Source organism: Cynocephalus volans, chromosome 9 (assembly GCF_027409185.1).
Source record: "Cynocephalus volans isolate mCynVol1 chromosome 9, mCynVol1.pri, whole genome shotgun sequence".
NCBI lineage: Eukaryota > Metazoa > Chordata > Mammalia > Dermoptera > Cynocephalidae > Cynocephalus > Cynocephalus volans.
In genome coordinates, this window is record NC_084468.1 from 69,453,454 (window position 1) to 69,472,213 (window position 18,760).

At 35.2% G+C, this 18,760-nt stretch overlaps 1 protein-coding gene across 1 annotated transcript in view; it reads left to right on the forward strand.

The window, feature by feature from the left end:
- The window catches only part of CFAP299 (cilia and flagella associated protein 299), a 603,823-nt gene that overhangs the window by 572,873 nt on the left and 12,190 nt on the right, over positions 1 to 18,760 (forward strand). The window contains exon 5 of the mRNA XM_063107460.1: positions 12,834 to 12,963. Coding sequence (XP_062963530.1) covers positions 12,834 to 12,963 — 130 coding nt within the window. The remainder of the gene's footprint in view (positions 1 to 12,833; positions 12,964 to 18,760) is intronic.

Below are 18,760 nucleotides of genomic sequence, written 5' to 3' on the forward strand. Positions count from 1 at the left end.
GGCAACTTGTAGATCTCCATTTCTTTGGGATCAGTCACTTGAGCTTTGTTTTGTTTCTTCAGTGATGTTATATTTCCTTGATTCTTTATGTTTCTTGAAGTTTTGAGTTGCTATTTTTGCATTTAAATAAGTAGTTCCATTTTCCAGTCTTTACTGTCTGGCATCAGGAAAGATCTTCACCAGTCATCCCAACCATAAATTTTGAGGGTCGCTCAGCCCTTTTCTATGGGTGTGCCCACCCACTCCTTCTCTTACCTCTTGTGGGAACATCTTAGGATTGTGTGCCTTCTCTCAGTCCTGCAAAGTCAAGCCAGGTGCTGAGAGTCTCCCATTTATTTTCCCCATGGCAGTGCCCTGAAGTGTTCAAGGTTGTGTGACTTTTCCCAATCCTTCAGATTTGAGCTGGCTGCTAATATCCGTGTCCTGTCCATGGGGGTTGCTTGCACCCTTTGCAGAGGCTTCCATGTGCCATTTCAGGAGGGCATGTGGAATTCTGAGGGTGTACATCAGCCAGTTGGAGTATACTGTAGGTGAGGTTTTTTCAAGGGATTCATGGATTTACTGGTGGATTCCATGAGCCAGTTATTAGGATATGCCTCTGATTTTTGAGATGTACAAAGTGGTTGCTGTGACTCTTCCACTCCATTTTCCTGCTTCTAGCTCCCCCCCACCCACAAGTCTATTTATTTAACCTTGCTAATCTCCTTAGTGATGTGGGAAGGGCAAGGTCATGGTGGGCCTCAGATGCAGCATACAATAAGGCTGGGGAAGCTAGGCTGTCAGCTCTCACTTTTAGCCATGGGAGAAATCATGGGCTAAAGGAGTCTCCCTTGGCACTGGGCTCTTCTACTCAGGGGACAGGTAATGTGGACAAAGTAAAACTGTACTTACCTTCTTAAATGTGTTTATTCTCAGAATTATTTACTTAAACAGGGTGTTAGAATCTCTCCACTGGATTCCCAAGTTTCCACAGAGGTATGCCATCTGTGGATAATTGTTAAAATTGATATTTCTGAGGGGGTGTGAGTGTTGGTGTCGGGTCCGCCGCCGACCAAACCGAACAGCCCTTAGCCTCGTTCCTTTCAGTGGGAGAGCGAACGGCCCAGGATTCCTCTTTCCCTCCTGTCCCCTTTGGAAAGAGACGGGGGAAGAGAGCCATGAAGAGAGGTGAGCACACTGCCAGCCCCCCAAAAACAGCCCAGTTAAAGGACACTCAGATGCGGCGGGGGTTCTGTCGAGCAGTTCCATTTATTATCACACAAAGCACTTGCTTTTATGGGCAGATAGGGAGGGGAGGTTTTAACATAATCCAATCAGCTTAAAGGTCAAGGGCATGCATCCTGTCTCAATACTTAGCTATTGCAACCACGCAGTGTTCACGAGCACAGAAGCATGTATTTGGCCAATAAGGGCTAAGGCAAGGTGCCCGCAGACACCCCCACCCTACTTCCTCCTGGCACCGTCTTAGGCTGCCACATTAATACGCCCTTGTGGGCCTATAATGGTGCCACTTGCAATGTCACTTAAGGTGGCGTTAGTTTTTAAGGCCCGACAGGTTGGAATCTCTTGTTTCACCATCTTGCCGATATCACTATGGCCTTTTCACTTTTCAGCCAGATCTTTTTATTTCACAAACAGCTAGCTTTGGGGGCTTTAGTTTATTTCAGTTTTCACATACTTTTTAAAAAATATGAATGTATCTCTGTACTAAAAATTATATCTTGTAAATATTCTTTTTTTTTCTTTTTCTCTCAAATGCATTGTTTTACCTTTTAAAAATATGCAAGTCTTAAGTATTATAAATGCCTATTTATTCAACTGCATAAAACCCAGAAAGATTCCATTATTAATGAAGATTTAATAAACAAAAATTCCTTTCTAATAATTATAAGCTGTGGATAAAATCATGGGAAAAATCTCTTAGACAATGAAAAGCTTTAATTTCAGTGATGTGCTCACTATATTGTCAAATTTCAGAATCATGTGGTAGTGATTTTATTTTCTATGTTTTATATACTGGAGACTGGAGTTGTTAAAATCATTATTTTTGTTCTATTTTCACCCCTAAAATCTTAACTTACCTTTAAATTTGTTTTTTGGTGCAGTTTTTTCCCCTAAATCTTTGATAATATTCTCTATTTTTTTATTTTATAATTTCCATTAATATATCCTTTCATCCCATTTGAAAAAAGATATGGAGCAAAATTAGGACCAAAAGAGAGTATTCTGAAGACAGAGGCTTTGGGATTTACTCTGCCTGGTGGCCTAAAGCTTTGCTGCTCTGTGATGTCATCAAAATATCTTCTCTGGTATAAGGAGTTATTATGTATAATAGGTGACAAACAGGTCATTGTTTCCAAGAACATACATGAAGTCCTCTTACCACTTAATGAACAGACTTTTTACACATTTTGCTTTATTATGCCAACTTACTGTAGAAGTGTGTATAAGTACACTCGTACCCCTCCACTGAAAAGCCCAATTTTTAGGTGGTTTATTATGGGAGCAAAAGGAAAATTGTTATTTGATTCCAAAAACCTTTATTATTTCACATAAATTGTCTCCTAAGTTCCTCTGTCTGTTATAGATACAACACGCTTGAAATTTTTTTTTTACAAATATTTTCAAGATGTGAACATTGAAACAAATCAAAATATGTGTAAAAACTTATTGAATCAGCGAAGGCTTTTACAATCATAGAATAATAAAATTGTAAAAATCCTTGGTAAAGTAATGTTAACTCTGAACTTTAGACAAGAGAACATTGAAATCATTGCATTAGGTTTAGATTTCCTAAGTCCCAAATAAATGTTCTAGATGATTCTCTTAATTTCCTTTTAAAATAATATAACTTGCTACTTTTTTATTTTAATTCTGTAATAACTGAAAATACTAACAGTATAATCAAATGGATAGTAAATAACAGTGATATAGAAGGCATATATTGATATAGGGATTATAGCAATAATAAATGGGTTTGGAGGGTAGAGAAGAAAAAAATGTTTTTTGATATGTTGAGGCTGAGGAGTCCGTGGTTCATCCTGGTAACTACAATTGAGTGGGTAATAAGGAGCACAGCTCAGGTGAGAACTGAGATGGAGCAGGGGGTGGGGTAAGCTGGCATAGGGAACATGGGTTTAATTGTAATGTATTTGGAGGAAAATGTGACAGCTCGGAGAGAATCTGGATTTGAGAAGTGTATTAGTCCATTTCTTTTGCTTATAACAGAATACCTGAAACTGGATAATAAATAAATAGAATTTATTTCTTACAGTTTTGGAGGCTGGGAAGTCCAAAGTCCAGAGAACACATCTGGTGAGGGCTTTCTTGTGGATGGTGACTTTCTCCAGAGACACAGGATATCACATGGCGAACAGCTGAGCAAGAGAGCTAACTTCCTCACTTGCTGTCCTTTTAAAGCCATCAGAACCATGACCGTTACCACCCATGAATCCATCAATAGATTAATCCATTCACTTTCACAAGGGTGCAGAATCACAATTTAATCACCTCTTAAAGGCCACACTTTTCAATTACCATAATAGGATTTTCCACCTTCTTAACACTGTTATAATGTAGATTAAGTTTCCAATACATGAGCCTTTGGGGACACATTTGACCCATAGCAGGTAGTTTTTTTAAATCTTCTCTTTACTCTTCTCTTTCTTCCCCCTTTTTATTCCTTTTGTTTCACCTAGTTTCTCTTTCTTTCTTCCTCCTCTTTAGTTAGTTGAAATCATTTGTATGTTTGTTAGTTCTGGGAGAAAACTTATAGTGATGTAAATGATTATATAAGAGAAAATTTGGATAATTATTTGAAGTAACTAAAGAGGCAATAATAGATAAAATTTAGAACACGTATTGAGGTGATTTTTATCTTAGAAAAAAAGAGGGGAAACGTCTCTGAGTTGAATGGAAGAAGGTAGGGTATATTGTCAATATAAACAAGTTTGTTGGTAATAGGATAGAATGTGAGCCATATTTCCATTTAAAGTCCTTTATTTTCTTAATGAAGTAAAAGCTAAGACCATTTTCTGGGAGTAAGGAGACAAGTGGAGGAATGGAAAACATGAACAATGTAATGAGTGATAGAGAAAGATTACTGGAAGGGCCGGCCAGTGACTCACTCGGGAGAGTGTGGTGCTGATAACACCAAGGCCACGGGTTCGGATCCCTATGTAGGGATGACAGGTTCACTCACTGGCTGAGTGTGGTGCTGACAACACCAAGTCAAGGTTAAGATCCCCTTACCGGTCACCTTTAAAAAAAAAAAAAGAGAGAGAGAGAGAAAGATTACTGGAGACATATAAAAAATTATTCTGCTGTGTCTAAAACTCAGCTGAAGTCAAAGATTAGGAATTTAGTATTACATTAATGGTATAGTTGTGTTTTTTCCAGCAAAAGTTGTCAGAGACCACATGGAAATATGGAGAGTGCAAACATTCTAATCTATTTACAGCTGGTCTTTTTCTCTTTTTTAAAGTTTTATTATTATTAGCATATTCATTATTGCAAATCATGATTTTTCTTTATTCCCTTTATCCGACCTATCACTTCCCAGACCCCTCCCTCCCTCCCCCCATCTCTAGTATCCTTAAGTTTGTTCTCTCATTCTGAAAGTTCAACATATTAATGTCAACAGATCCAGAAAGTTGAGGGTATTGGCAAGTGTTTTGTGAATCACGAATATGTAAAGACATAAATACGTGGTTATAAATTAGGAGAAAAAGGATGAGCCAAAGAGCCCAAGGCCTCAATAAGGTCAAAACAGTAGGGAAGGTGAACTTACAAAGCATACTAATTACTTTGCCACTTAAAAATAATAAAGGATAGCAGATTTAAAAAGCATTTGCTTTAGATTCTACAGTCTATGTTTGAGACTCTGTTCTAGTACTTACTAGATATTTGAACTTGAAAAATGTAATTTTTCCATCTCAGCTTCAGTTCCTTCATCTATACAATAGAAATGGTAATAAATAATATACAATGCTGTTATTAAAATCAAGTTGTATTAGTCTACATACATAAAGAAATATCATAGTGCCATTGTGTATTTGATATATCCACTCATATAATTTTTTATGGCAAAGCTTTTTACAGCTTCTGCCTCTTTAGGGTCCTGCTTTCTATTCTTTTTCCTCTTTACACTAGGAGGAAACATACTTAAAATCAACCCACCTTAGTAAAAACAAACACCGTCCCTTAATTTTCTATATCCCTCTCAAGCACTATCCTAGTTTTCCTGTTTCACAAGTAAGTTCTTAAAGGAAAAATTTTTATTCAGTAATCTTTTCTCATCTTTCTTTCCATTCTCTGTAACCTGGGTGTTGCTCCCATCACTTCACTGTAACTACTCTCTAATATCCTTCCAAATGCCAATTTTTTCATACTTTACCTAATTTATGAAGCACTTGTCACCATTGTCTTTCTTAAAGTGCTCTTTGTTGATATATCCCCCTCTCTTCAATTTTTTCAGCAAAATAATTCTCTCCTGGTTCTTTCCGATGTTTCAGATCACCACTTTCTATTCTCCTTTCTTGATTCCTCTTCATTCCTTGTAAAGTTGGTATTCCCAAATGTTGCCCTTGTCTGCCTGTTCTTCACCCACGTCAGCCACCCCTTTGAATTTAAGTATCACTGATCCTTCCGATCTATTATTTCATTATAGGAAACTCTCTAAAGCTTCAGAAATTAATCCATTGTATATTTGTTCAATTAATATACATTCAGCATCTGCAATGTGTCATGCATGAGCTAAGAGGAGATGTTGAAAATAGGACAGTAAACAGTACAAACCAAGATTCTTGCTTTCATTTTCTTGGATGCTTCACAGGATTTCCAAGTTCAACATGTCCCAAACTAAACTACCTCACACCTTCTGCAATCTGTTTCTTCTCTAATATTTTATATGAAATTAGTAAATAATTTCAACTACTCAGGAATCCAAACCAGAAATGTGAGAGTAATCCTGGACTCTTCTCTTGTCATTCCATCCTACTTGTTAGTATCTTCTCAAATCTAGTCCCTCATTTTCACCTATATGAATAAGGGGTCTTCAAAAAGTTCATGGAAAAATGTATATTATCTTTCAATTCCATTTCCATGAACTTGTTGAAGTATCCTTGAAAGGATTGCCTGGGGTACTTCAACTTTTGCTATGTCTCAAAATAATTCCCCACAATGCTTCCAAATGTCTTTCTAAAATATATTTGTATCAAACTACTCCGTTGCTAAATCCTATTATAATGGCTCCATATCTTCTAGGAATACATCTATGCACTTCTCCACTTTATGTAAGGTCCTCTCTGATCTTTTTACCCTCTAGCATCATCTTTCCTAACCTCCAGTGCTTTCCATGAGCCAATTAAACTGAACAACTCACATTTTCATGATTGCACCATGATGTCTTATGTGTCTATGCCTTTTCATGTGGTTTTCCTTTCCTTAAAATGCCCTTTCACCCTCTTATCAACATGATTTATGATTTATCAAAACTTACCATAATAAGCCTCACTTTCACTGCAAAGTCTTTCTAGCCCCTGCCTTTGGGCCTTAACAATAGTTGCTATCTTACCTTTTCTAAATTGATCATTCATGCTATAAATATGTCTTCTCTCATTTGATGCTGAGCAAGACTCTACCTGATTTATTTTTCACTCTTCCCCATCTATTCATAATTTATGTTTCACTTTGTTTAATTTGACACTAGACCCTAAAGTAAACAAGGAGTGAGATACTAGAAGTCTGAAATTTAACTGTAGGTATAAAAGTTTTCCTAAAATATTATACTGAACTACAAAGCAGATAAGGGTCTAACTTCTTCAAAAAATGCAGATTGCTCAGTCTCAAACTACTATGTCCTAATCAATTGAAGGCTTAATTAAATTTTGACTTGACCCCGAGAGAGTGATAAATAAATGCACACAGATGGGTATTGAGATGGTATGGCTGTGTAGTCAGTAATAAGGTGGTCATCCAGATGATTCAGAATGTATTTATATTAGATGCTCAGAGACAGTTTACACTCCCAGGAATTTTTCTAACTGAATCTAAGTTAAAGAAACACCATGCTAGACCACTGTATCCCCCAAACAGATTTTGTTTTATAGAGATTCATACTTACAGGACCTCAGAGAAATATACTGGATGTTACATGTTTGTTTAATTGAAAATTTAATTAATCCAAAAACCTGGGGATCATTCCTGATTTCTGCATCTCCTTTATCTTCAGCATCCAATCATTTACTCTCTTATCCCCCTCCACCCAAAATAATTCAACAAATATGATATCAAATCCCTAAAATGGTAGCAATTATTATCTCTTGTACCAGATTTTATAAAAATAAGTCAACCTAATTTGCTGACTAGACAAAAGTGACACTTAAGCTGTAGAGAAAGGAATAAAACAAAGGATTTTTTTTAAAGGCTTTTCTTTAAAATTAAAATTGTTACAAAAATTCATCAAATAAAAAATCAAAAATATTTTTTAAATTACTCAGTAAATTTAATACCTTACTCCTATTCTTCATCTTAAGCTCTTACTTTTTAACTATAATAATTAATTTTTTCTAGTTTACTAATGAATTCAATCAGATATGAAAATTTTAGGAGACTCATGTTGGAAATAAGGACACCATATTATGACTATCAGCAGTACCATCATTATTATTGATTCAATAATTTAGTATTTAGGAAAACAGAGAATCATGTGGGGGAAAAAAATTTTGGAACTAATGAGAAATTTTTCCTAGAACAGCAATATAAGAAACAAATGTTTATATAAAAGAAAAAATAATATATTTCTTAAATAACAGAGGTTACCCTCTAGAAAATATAATAAATATCCCATTCATGATAATAATCAATAGTGTAGAATACCTAAGAATAATCTGAAAAAAATTTAATTCTTCAAATTAATTAATTCATTTAACTAATGTGTGAGGATTATTTGCTAGGTACTGTTCTAGGCACTGAAGTAATAGGTTTAATATTTTGACAACAAAAATTCAAATGATTGGGGGGATTATAAAATTAATCTAAAATTCATCAGAATAAAATTAGCAGATAAGACTAAATACATTTTTATTTTTTGAAGAATAAGATTCTCATTATGTAAATTTTGATCTGCCAAATATTAAATATTCTGCAAAACTAGAATAAATCTATTTAGCACTGGTATAAACATGAACGGAATAGAACAAAAAATCTGGAAACATATACTTTCATTTTTTTAAAATAGTGTATAATAAAAGAAGCATCACAAATCATTGTATGTAGGAGGAATTAGTTGACAAACAGGGCTGTAACAATTAGTTACCACATTTACGTTGTAGCCCTAGAGCCTGTATGTGTAATTTTCTTCTTCCTTTTTCAAACAACCTAAATATCACTTACACCAGTATCTTCTTAGTGAGTCAACTATTTTGTCTTCATGTTTCACAAAACTCCAAATATCTATAACCCATGGCTTCCAAGTTTGTCATTTCTTGTCCAGCTGGTTGGATGGAGAAAAGAAAATGGAAGTTTTTAAGAACTCAGGCTAGAAGTGGCAAATACTGCTTCTGCCTATATTCCATTGGCTACATTTCTATTACTTGGCTACACTGCAAGGGAGACTTGAGTTGTAGTCTGGAGGTCTACCCACGAATAAGTTGAAGACTTGTGCTTTGGTGAGCAATTGGTGTTATCTGCTGCAGAGCTTCAGGTAGCCACCACCAACAGTATGTGGGAGAAGGAAGAGCATATGTGTTTGGCAGAGCAGGCTCTGGAGTTAAGCTCTAATGTTAGGATCCAAGTGATGCTCTTTCCCTGTCAGTTTTTCACATATAAAATGAATAATTTCATGCCAACTTCATGGGGTTGGTGATAAGAATAATGAGGTAATACGTTCATTAGACTCACAACAGTACCTAGAACATGGTAATTATTAAATAATTGTTAATTATTTTATTTAATATTAGTAATTATTAGCTATTAGAATTGCACATGAAATGAAGCCCGTGTCCTATCCCTGCTTAGGAGAATAAAAGTTTTGACAAACAGCCGAAATTTCTTCCTCAAAAGTACCACATGCTATACAAATTAACTTTTTTATATCAAGAGTATTTATGTAAAATCTGCCTGGACTTCAATAAAGCATTTAATTTGAGGTATGAGCAACAAGATGGGAATGTGTGATATAAACCATACCACTCTAAGCATAGCTATGACTCAAGCATTTGCTGGGATTATCCATATCTGTATATCTCATAAATAATTGTTTAAAGAAGCATAAAATTGAAAATCACACCCATGTTCCCCACTCCAATTTAGCAATCTCTAAGTGAACAGTCAGTAAGACAGAGGTCAAATTATCTTCTTTATTATGGATTAAACAGAACTGGACAACCCAGCTTAGAGGCACAGACAGATTGGTTCAAATACAGTCACCACCACTGAATTGAATTTATCTCCAGTATTACAGCCTCTTCCCCTGAAATCACTCACTCTATTAGGGGCTGAGCCTGCTATGGTAAACTTCAGTTAAGAAGGCGAGCTAAAGTAAGGACCTAAAGCCATAAATGTTCAACACCTTTTATCAATACACCAATCAGATAGTGGTTCTTGCCGTCTTAGGGCAGACTGACTAAACAGACAGAGATGGTTGAAAAAACACTTTTCCTTACTCTGTGCCTGAAAAAGGGCATACATTCCTATGTCTTGGCCATAGAAAGAGTAGTAGGGAAAGAGAGAGAATAGTCCTCTCTAGAAAAAGTGGTAGGGGAAGTGAAAGAATATGCCCCCCTCCCAGGGACATAAGTATCTGTGTAACCAGTCCTTTTTGAGTATTGACAAATTTGAGGGTAAACATATTAGATTTTCAGGTAATAATACTAAAGTGTTAAAAAAGAAAAAAACAATATAATTCAGAGTGAGTTTAATCAATGAAATCTACTCTTTTTTCCCTAAAAAATTTTATTTATTTTTGATTATACATATTTATGGAATACAGAGTTGATTGTCCATATTTGTGTACAGTATGTGATGATCAAATCAGTATTATTAGTATGTTTATCATTACAAATCATAATTATTCTTTGTATCTCTTACCCAATTACTCCCTAACCCCTCTCCACCATCCCCTTTCCCACCTGTAGTAATTATAGGTCTGTTCTCTCCTTCTGAAAGTTCAAAATTTTATTGTGTTCTTTCTTTTCTTTTCTTTTCTTTTCCTTCCTTCCTTCCTTCCTTCTTTCTTTCCTCCCACTTGTGAAGAACACGTGGGCTTTCTTTCTTTCTTTCTTTCTTTTTCTTTCTTTCTTTCTTTCTTTCTTTCTTTCTTTCTTTCTTTCTTTCTTTCTTTCTTTCTTTCTTTCTTTCTTTCTTTCTTCTTTCTTTCCTCCCACATATGAAGGACATGTGGTATTTCTCTTTCTGTGCCTAGCTTATATCACTTAACATAATTTTCTCCAAGCTCATCTATGTTGCTGCAAGTAGCAGAATTTCATTCTTTTTTACGGCTGAGTAGTATTCCACTGGGTATATATACCACATTTTCCTTATCTGGTCATCCATTGATGGACATTCAGATTGGTTACATATCTTGGGTATTGTAAATAGAGCTGTGATAAACATGGGAGTGCAGATGTCCCTTTGACATGATGTTTTCCATTCTTTTGGCTCTATACCCAGAAGTGGGATTGCTGGGTCATATGGTAGTTCTATCTGTAGTTGTTTGAGAAACTTCTATACTGTTTTCCATAATGGCTGTACTAACTTGCAGTCCCACCAACAGTGTAAAAGAGTTCCCATTTCTCCATATCCTTGTCAGCATTTGTTATTCTCAGTCTTTTTGATAATGGCCAGTCTAACTGGGGTGAGTTGATAACTCAGTGTGGTTTTGATTTGTATTTCCCTGATGATTAGTGATGCTGAGCATTTTTTCATGTACCTGCTGCTCATCTGTATGTCTTCCTTTGAAAAATGTCTATTCAGCTACAAAACTTTGCTGAAAGAAATTAAAGAGGACATAAAAAGATGGAAAGATATTCCTTGTTCATGGGTTTGAAGAATTAATGTTGTGAAAATGTACATACTACCCAAAGTGATCTACAGATTCAATGCAATCTCTATCAAAATACCAATGACATTCTTCACAGAAATAGAAAAAAAATCCTAAAATTCATATGAAACAGCAAAAGACCCCAAGTAGCCAAAGCAATCCTGAGCAAAAAAAAAAAAAAAAAAAGCTGGAGGCATTTCACTACTTGACTTCAAGCTATACAACAAAGTTATAGTAACCAAAACAGCATGGTACTGGTATAAAAACAAACACATGGACCAATGGAACAGAATAGAGAAACCAGAAATCAACTCTAGGTATTTACAGCCAACTGATCTTTAACAAAGGCACCAAGAATATACATTGGGGAAAGGACAGCCTCTTCAGTAAATGGTGCTGTGAAAACTGGATATCCACGTGAAGAAGAATGAAACTAGAACCATACCTTTTGTCTTATACCAAAATTAACTCATAATGGATTAAAGACTTAATTATAAGACCTGAAACTATAGATCTCCTAGAAGAAAACATAGGGGAAACACTTCAGGACATAGGACTGGGCAAAGACTTTATGAATAAGGCCCCCAAAAGCACAAGCAACAAAAGAAAAAATAAACAAGTGGGATTATATCAAAATAAAAAGCTTCTCACAGCAAAGGAAACAATCAACATTAAAAAGACAACCTACAGAATGGGAGAAAATATTTGCAAACTATACATCTTACAAGGGATTAATATCCAGAATATACAAGCAACTCAAACAACTTCACTGTAAAAAAAGGAAATAATCCAATTTAAAAATGGGCAAAGAAAATCCACTCTTTCAAAATGAGGAAGGGAAGTGATAGAGGGCAAAACAACCAAGAAATAAGATCAGGAACATGGGTAAAATATAAATATTAAAATATTTGAGAGACAGACTGGTCTATAAGCCATATATGAGTTATCCTTGTGACTGCCATTTTAAAAGAAAACATAATATTTGAAATGTGTTAACAGGAATAGGAAATGTAAAAATAAGCATACTGAGCATTCTTCCAATTCATATGGCAGTGTTATATTCAGTTTTGACAAGTAGGTATAAAAACAAGACATAGAAGATTTTAAAAAGATAAAATGCTAGAAGGCAATGTTGAATAACAGAAAGAGCCCACTTGTGCACATATCTGTGTTGAAATATCAGTCCTATGATGTATTACTTGCAGGATCTTAATCATGCATGCTAGCTGACTTCCTCTAGTCTCCTCGCCTTGTCTGTGAAATGAGAGCAACTTCACATGGGTATTGTGATAGAATACATCATATCATATCTGGCCTGTGGTAATGACCCAAATGGAGTTTTCTAACTCCCTGGCAAGCATATTATTGAAAAATAGAGACTAAAAGAAATGAATTAATTTGACATTGTTTTAAATGAAAAGAGGTGATTTAGCTTGCCCTCCTTTCCAGTAAACAATCTCTTAACACTCTGAAGAGTGCGATTAAACAAACCACCTTAAATTGCATCAATTTTTTCCTTAACTTCCTGGGAATATGATATTGGGCCAGGCCTTAGGTCTCAGAGTGTCCAAACCAGGAAATCATGCAAAATTGTGATAAATATGTATCTAAATCTTTTGAGAGTAACTCAGTCTAATCTGTAAGAATTTTAATCTCAGATGTGTTCTAAATGGTTGTACAAGCTGCCCCATCCACTCATCTTGAGAGTGAACTACCTCAAATATTTTTTGAAATGTATCTGTCAATTCAATGCTTTATACATCATAATTCCTAATATTATTTATTTTTATAGCTTTTACAACTGGGACAGTCATGTTGCTGTTTGTAATTCAAGTCCCAATTATCAAGTGATTGCTGATAATCCAGAAGGCTTACTTTTCAAATACAGAAGAGACAGGAAAATTCTCAATGTGGACCCAAAGGTAATACTGCTTTTATACCTATATATCTCTTTAAATTTTATTATATTTCTGTTGTTATTCAAAAATCTATTAAATATTTGATAACCTTAAGTTTTTTTAATTTAGAAATAAAAAACATTTTTTAAACTTAAAGCATGTACTACCTTTAAAACAAACTCCAAAGCTTTATAAATTATCAGAAATTAATAAGGGAGAGTTCAAGGGGTGTTTAAACAGAATTCATAAGTGGGAATTCTTCCCCCATGCAGGCAGCAGAATTGGATCAGGTAGCCAGTGGGCAGTGCATTTGTTTACCTTGATCCTGAAGATGTCCAGTCAGTTTTTGATCTTAGTGGGGAAGTAAGTCATTTAAGGAAGGGAGACTTTCACCTCATATTTGTACTCAGAATTCTAATATCTCCCTGTATACGTGGCTGATACTGAAAACAGTACAGCTCTTGATATATTACTAAGTGTTAATATAGAAACACACTTTATTTAAATATTTTAAAGGCATGTTCCATGAATTTTGAATTTGTTCAAGGACAAATATTTATATCTTACGTATTTGCAAAGACTGCATTTGTATCATTACATTTTATTATGACTTGTCATATTCCTTGGGATGCAAGTTGAAATTTTGCTTAAAGTTATTATGTGCTTGGGTTGTTGGGGTGTTTTTTGGTTTTGCTTTTGTTTTTTGTTTTGTTTTGTTTTGTTTTTTTTAATTTTATTTTGTCGATATACATTGTGGCTGATTATTACTCCCCATCACCAAAACCTCCCTCCCTTCTCCCTCCCCCCCTCCCCCCCAACAATGTCCTTTCTGTTTGCTTGTCATATCAACTTCAAGTAATTGTGGTTGTTATATCTTCTTCCCCCCCCCCCCCGGGTTTTGTTTTGTTTTGTTTTGTTTTGTTTTGTGTGTGTGTGTGTGTGTGTGTGTGTGTGAATTTATATATTAATTTTTAGCTCCCACCAATAAGTGAGAACATGTGGTTTTCTCTTTCTGTGCCTGACTTGTTTCACTTAATATAATTCTCTCAAGGTCCATCCATGTTGTTGCAAATGGCAGTATTTCATTGATTTTTATAGCTGAGTAGTATTCCATTGTGTAGATGTACCACGTTTTCCGTATCCACTCATCTGATGATGGACATTTGAGCTGGTTCCAACTCTTGGCTATTGTAAAGAGTGCTGCAATGAACATTGGGGAACAGGTATACCTTCGACTTGATGATTTCCATTCCTCTGGGTATATTCCCAATAGTGGGATAGCTGGGTCGTATGGTAGATCTCTCTGCAATTGTTTGAGGAACCTCCATACCATTTTCCATAGAGGCTGCACCATTTTGCAGTCCCACCAACAATGTATGAGAGTTCCTTTTTCTCCGCAACCTCGCCAGCATTTATCGTTCAGAGTCTTTTGGATTTTAGCTTTTGAAAAATATGTTATTCACATGACAGCATCAATATCAAATCCAAAGGCAAGAAAAATATTTCTTCACAGTGAAAGAAGAATTGTTTGGTACACAGGGGATATAGGCAAGTATAGACCAAAGGAAAAGGGGAGTCAGGATCAAAAATCTTTTCCAAAAGTTTTTAGAAATTTAAAATAAAACAATCTTTGTTTCATATTCACTTAGTACAGTTCCTTGCACATAAAAAGTGCTCAATAACTATGTGTTCAAAGAATGAATGAATGAAAATCTGTCACTAGAAATACCCTATTGCCTGCAATTAAATTCAGCTTCAAATATTGTAAATCCTGAGACAGTGATTGAAAAAGAATAGAAACTTCTTTCTCTCTCGTATCTGAGTCTATATAGTGGTAGTCCAAGGTTGTAATGGCAACTCTACAGTCATCTGGGCCAGGATATCCCTCATCCAAACGAGCCAAAATAGATCTCCAGCCAAAACAACCACATTCCAGACAGAATGCATGTCGGTGGATATGCCCCTGCTGCCTTTTGTGAAGTTTCCCAAAAGCTGCATCACAAATGTTTACTTATGTTCCACTGCAAGAGCTTAGTCATATAGCCATGTCCTCCTACATGGAAGGCTGAGAAATGTAACTTTTATTCAGGTGGCCATGCACCCAGCTAAAAACAGTGGTTCTAAGACAGGGAGAAAAGAGGTTTGGGTAGACAACTAGCAGCTTCTGAAACAATGAGGTTCTAGATCAGAAAATCTTTAGGGCCATATTTATTATAAATCTATGAATACCAGAGAAGTTTCTCAATATACCTTCTCTCTAGTAGTACCACTTTACTTATGGGTATCAAAATGTAATCAGTTCAGGCAAAGTGCAGAACACTTAATAAATAGTATGCACAGAGTCTCTTCCTTTTAGAAGGCTAAACAATACACATAAGATTTAAAGTTATTAATACTTTATTAAGATGGGTAAAGCCAATTTTCAAATCAGGTTTGAATTACATCATACTTAAACTGTTTTAGGGCTCTATTTTAACTAATGGCATACTTCAAGAATGTGTGTTATGAATTGTAGTTTTGGGGAATCATTACTGAATGCAAATTTTTACTTGAACATGGTTCAGATAACTTTAACTAAAACTCTTACTCTCACTTCCAAGGTAATCAATCATGAAATTTCAAAGATGTAATCAACAATAAATGAAATATAACATTTTACTCTTTTTTTTCTGGGAGATTTGATCATAATTTATGATGAATTTGAAGGAAAGGTTTTTCTAAATCTTGGAGAAAAAACAAGAATTTAATTAATAAATTATAAGTAAAGAATTACTAGGTGAGACACCTGATGATATTTGGAGGCTTATATTTCTTATAATTTTATTTTAATTGTATCTTTTTAAAGATAAAAATTAATAGTAAATTTACTGGAAAGAATTGTTGGTCTCAGACTCAGTAAACAAAATTAGTTGGCTGCATGGCCTTGATGTTTTCACTTAGCCTCCCTACGTTTTAATGTTCACAACTGGAAGAGGAGGGGTTTTTTTTGTTTGTTTGTTTGTTTTACTTTTTTCTGATCTCTAGAGTGCCTCTAAAGCAACAGGCCCAACTTTTAGAAAGTCTGCCTCAACTGGGTCCAGAATTACATATTTTAATAAGTGGCCGATGTGATTTTGCAACTGATTGCCCATGAACCGCAGTTTGAGAAAACCTCCTCCATAAAAAGACAATACAGTACTGTAATCTCAAGAGATCTGGCACTCTGTTTTCATACATAAGTAGGATAACACATATATTTCAATTTTCATGACTAGGTATAAAATTAGCATGTATGTCTCCTACATAATTTCCTAACCTACCTTCAAAGATCCATGATCTTTGCATCCAACCATACATTTCTTATAGACCTACAGCAGAATCAAGAAATAAGTTAAAATTTCTATTTCTAATAAATACAAGTGCATAATGATGAGAATTAATTCAACTCTCTTTTTCTTTTTTATCTCTTTTTTTCTTCAAGTACTGTCTTTGAAATACTTTATGCTTAAAATTAAAGAGGTCATGATAAATAAAAGGTGGAAACAGTGATAAACAGGATGTGTCTTCTTTGTACAAGCAGACAAAGACTCATTAATTCTGAAGTGTGGTTCCCATGAAATGCAGTTGTTTGTGAATGGTAACTGTGGAAAAAAGAAAACTGTGCAGGTCTTAGAACAAAAATATGAGTTCATTGGTTAAGAAATTCCAAATGCAATAAGAGTTTGGTTGCATTGAAAACAGGACCACTGGCTTTAACTTTCCTGCAGCTGTATAACATCTGGAACAAATAATGCAAGTTTCTATTTTTGAGTGAAGAATGCTTGTCTGAGTGATTCACACCCTCCAAAATGTTTCCAGTGTGTTATCTTTAGCAGGATTGAGTGGAAGCACTTTGCACTCACTTCCCTGCGTTACAGGGACAAATAAGAAAAATAGGCATTTTTCTTTTACTTTTAGGAAACATTAACCATGGGTGAGTTTACTTGGAGTCTGAATGTGATATAGGTGGTCTTATTAGCATAATCCACTAATAAGGCAAGAGAAAGAAAGAGTGTATAGAATAGTCAAAACAGGAAAAATCTTCATTAGTGACACCAGCTTTTCTCCCCTTCCACCTTCCATTCAATAAATGGCAACAGCCTGTGAGACCCATAACTTGGAAAAATGCCTGGTTAATAAGTATTCAATAAATATTCATAGAAAAATGGATTGAATTGATGATTTCATCCAAAAGCAAACAATAATAATAATAATAATAATGATGATGATAATAATAATGATAATAATAATAATACCCTAATGAAAAATTGAGGATTATATTATGTCACTGATATTTGACATAGCAGTGATGGCAAGAAGCAGCGGCACAGCCACCTCACTTTATATTGATCCAAATAAGTCAGAAAAAAAGTTGTAGAACTTTATTATTGGAAACAGGTTTTGCAAAGATTTTGCAGAAATCTTTATTTTGGTCTATGTTTTCAAATCTTGTACAGTTCCAGGAATACGTAATTTAAACTATCTCAAATTAAAAGTATTGAATTAGAACATGTTTTTGATTTACGAGCAGGCTCAAACAGGTTAAATGACTTGCTCACAGTCACACAGTTCATTGTTAGTGGAATCTAGCAGTGAAGCTTAAACTTAAATATTATGAGACACATGAAGGTGGTAAAGATGAGCAAGACTTCAACCCTTGCCCTTTCAGTACTTACAGTTTTTTGCAGCGAATAGGCATGTAAAACACATAACTGCAGTATAAGGCAGAGAAAGTTTTTGAGAGATATCACTTCACCCCAAACATCAGGGAAAAAAAATAAAGGTTGGCTGCTGCTGAATGAATGTAGGGAAAGGGTGAGCTGGATAGACGTCAGTAGGTTCGTCACCTTTCGTTCTTCCCTCCTTTCCCCTAGTCCACAGCGCTGGGCACCATGAGGTACACGAAGTGAATCTGAAAGGTGGGTTTCTTGCCCTAAAAAGCTTACAGGTTAATTGATGAGTGGGTGGAGAAATATATGCACAGAAATGACAAGTCAGAGAGTAACCTGGGAGGACAGAAAATGCTCTGTGAGAATTCAGAGGAGGCAGAATTTACTTTAGTCCTAAGGTTTTCAAAAACAAGTTAATGAAAGAGATAGCCCCTGAAATGGGTTTTAAAGGGTGGGTGTGGTGAGGATGTGAAGACAGGAGGGGAAGGGGTGTTCTGATAGGAAGGACCATCATATCCAAAGTCATGGAAGCACAGAGCATGGGGCTGCCTGGGGAAGGAGAGGACCTTCTTTTGTCTAGAGAGTGGTTCTCAGCACAGATCAGATATTGGAATCACCCAGAATGTTTGAGAAAAATGATGCCTGGCCCCACCCCCAAAGATTCTACTTTAATTGGTCTGGGCTGAAGTCCTGGGCATCTGTACCTTTCAAAAATTACCCACATGATTCTAATGTACAACCAGGATTGAGACCAAGATGCAGGAAGGAGAGTAATGGCAGAGAAGTTTTGAGAAAATAATTGGACTCCAACTGTAGAGGCTAAATCCAAAGAGTTTTTGCCACTCTACAGTTCAATGAGAATCATCGATGTCATAATGTCATAATGACTGAGAATCAAAATTTTTAAGTATGAAAATGCATAAGCCATTTTGAAAGGAAGTGATGTTATTTTTCTGTTGGCTAAACTTCATTAGCGCACTGTTAGAATACAAAAGAAAATTAATTGTATAAAAAATACAAAATTCTATAGGGTAGGATCTCCTTTTTATTACTTTGTTTAGTGTCCACTAGAGTGCATCTTAAATATGGTTGCATGATAAGTGGCTGAAAACCAAAACCAAAAAAAAAAAACT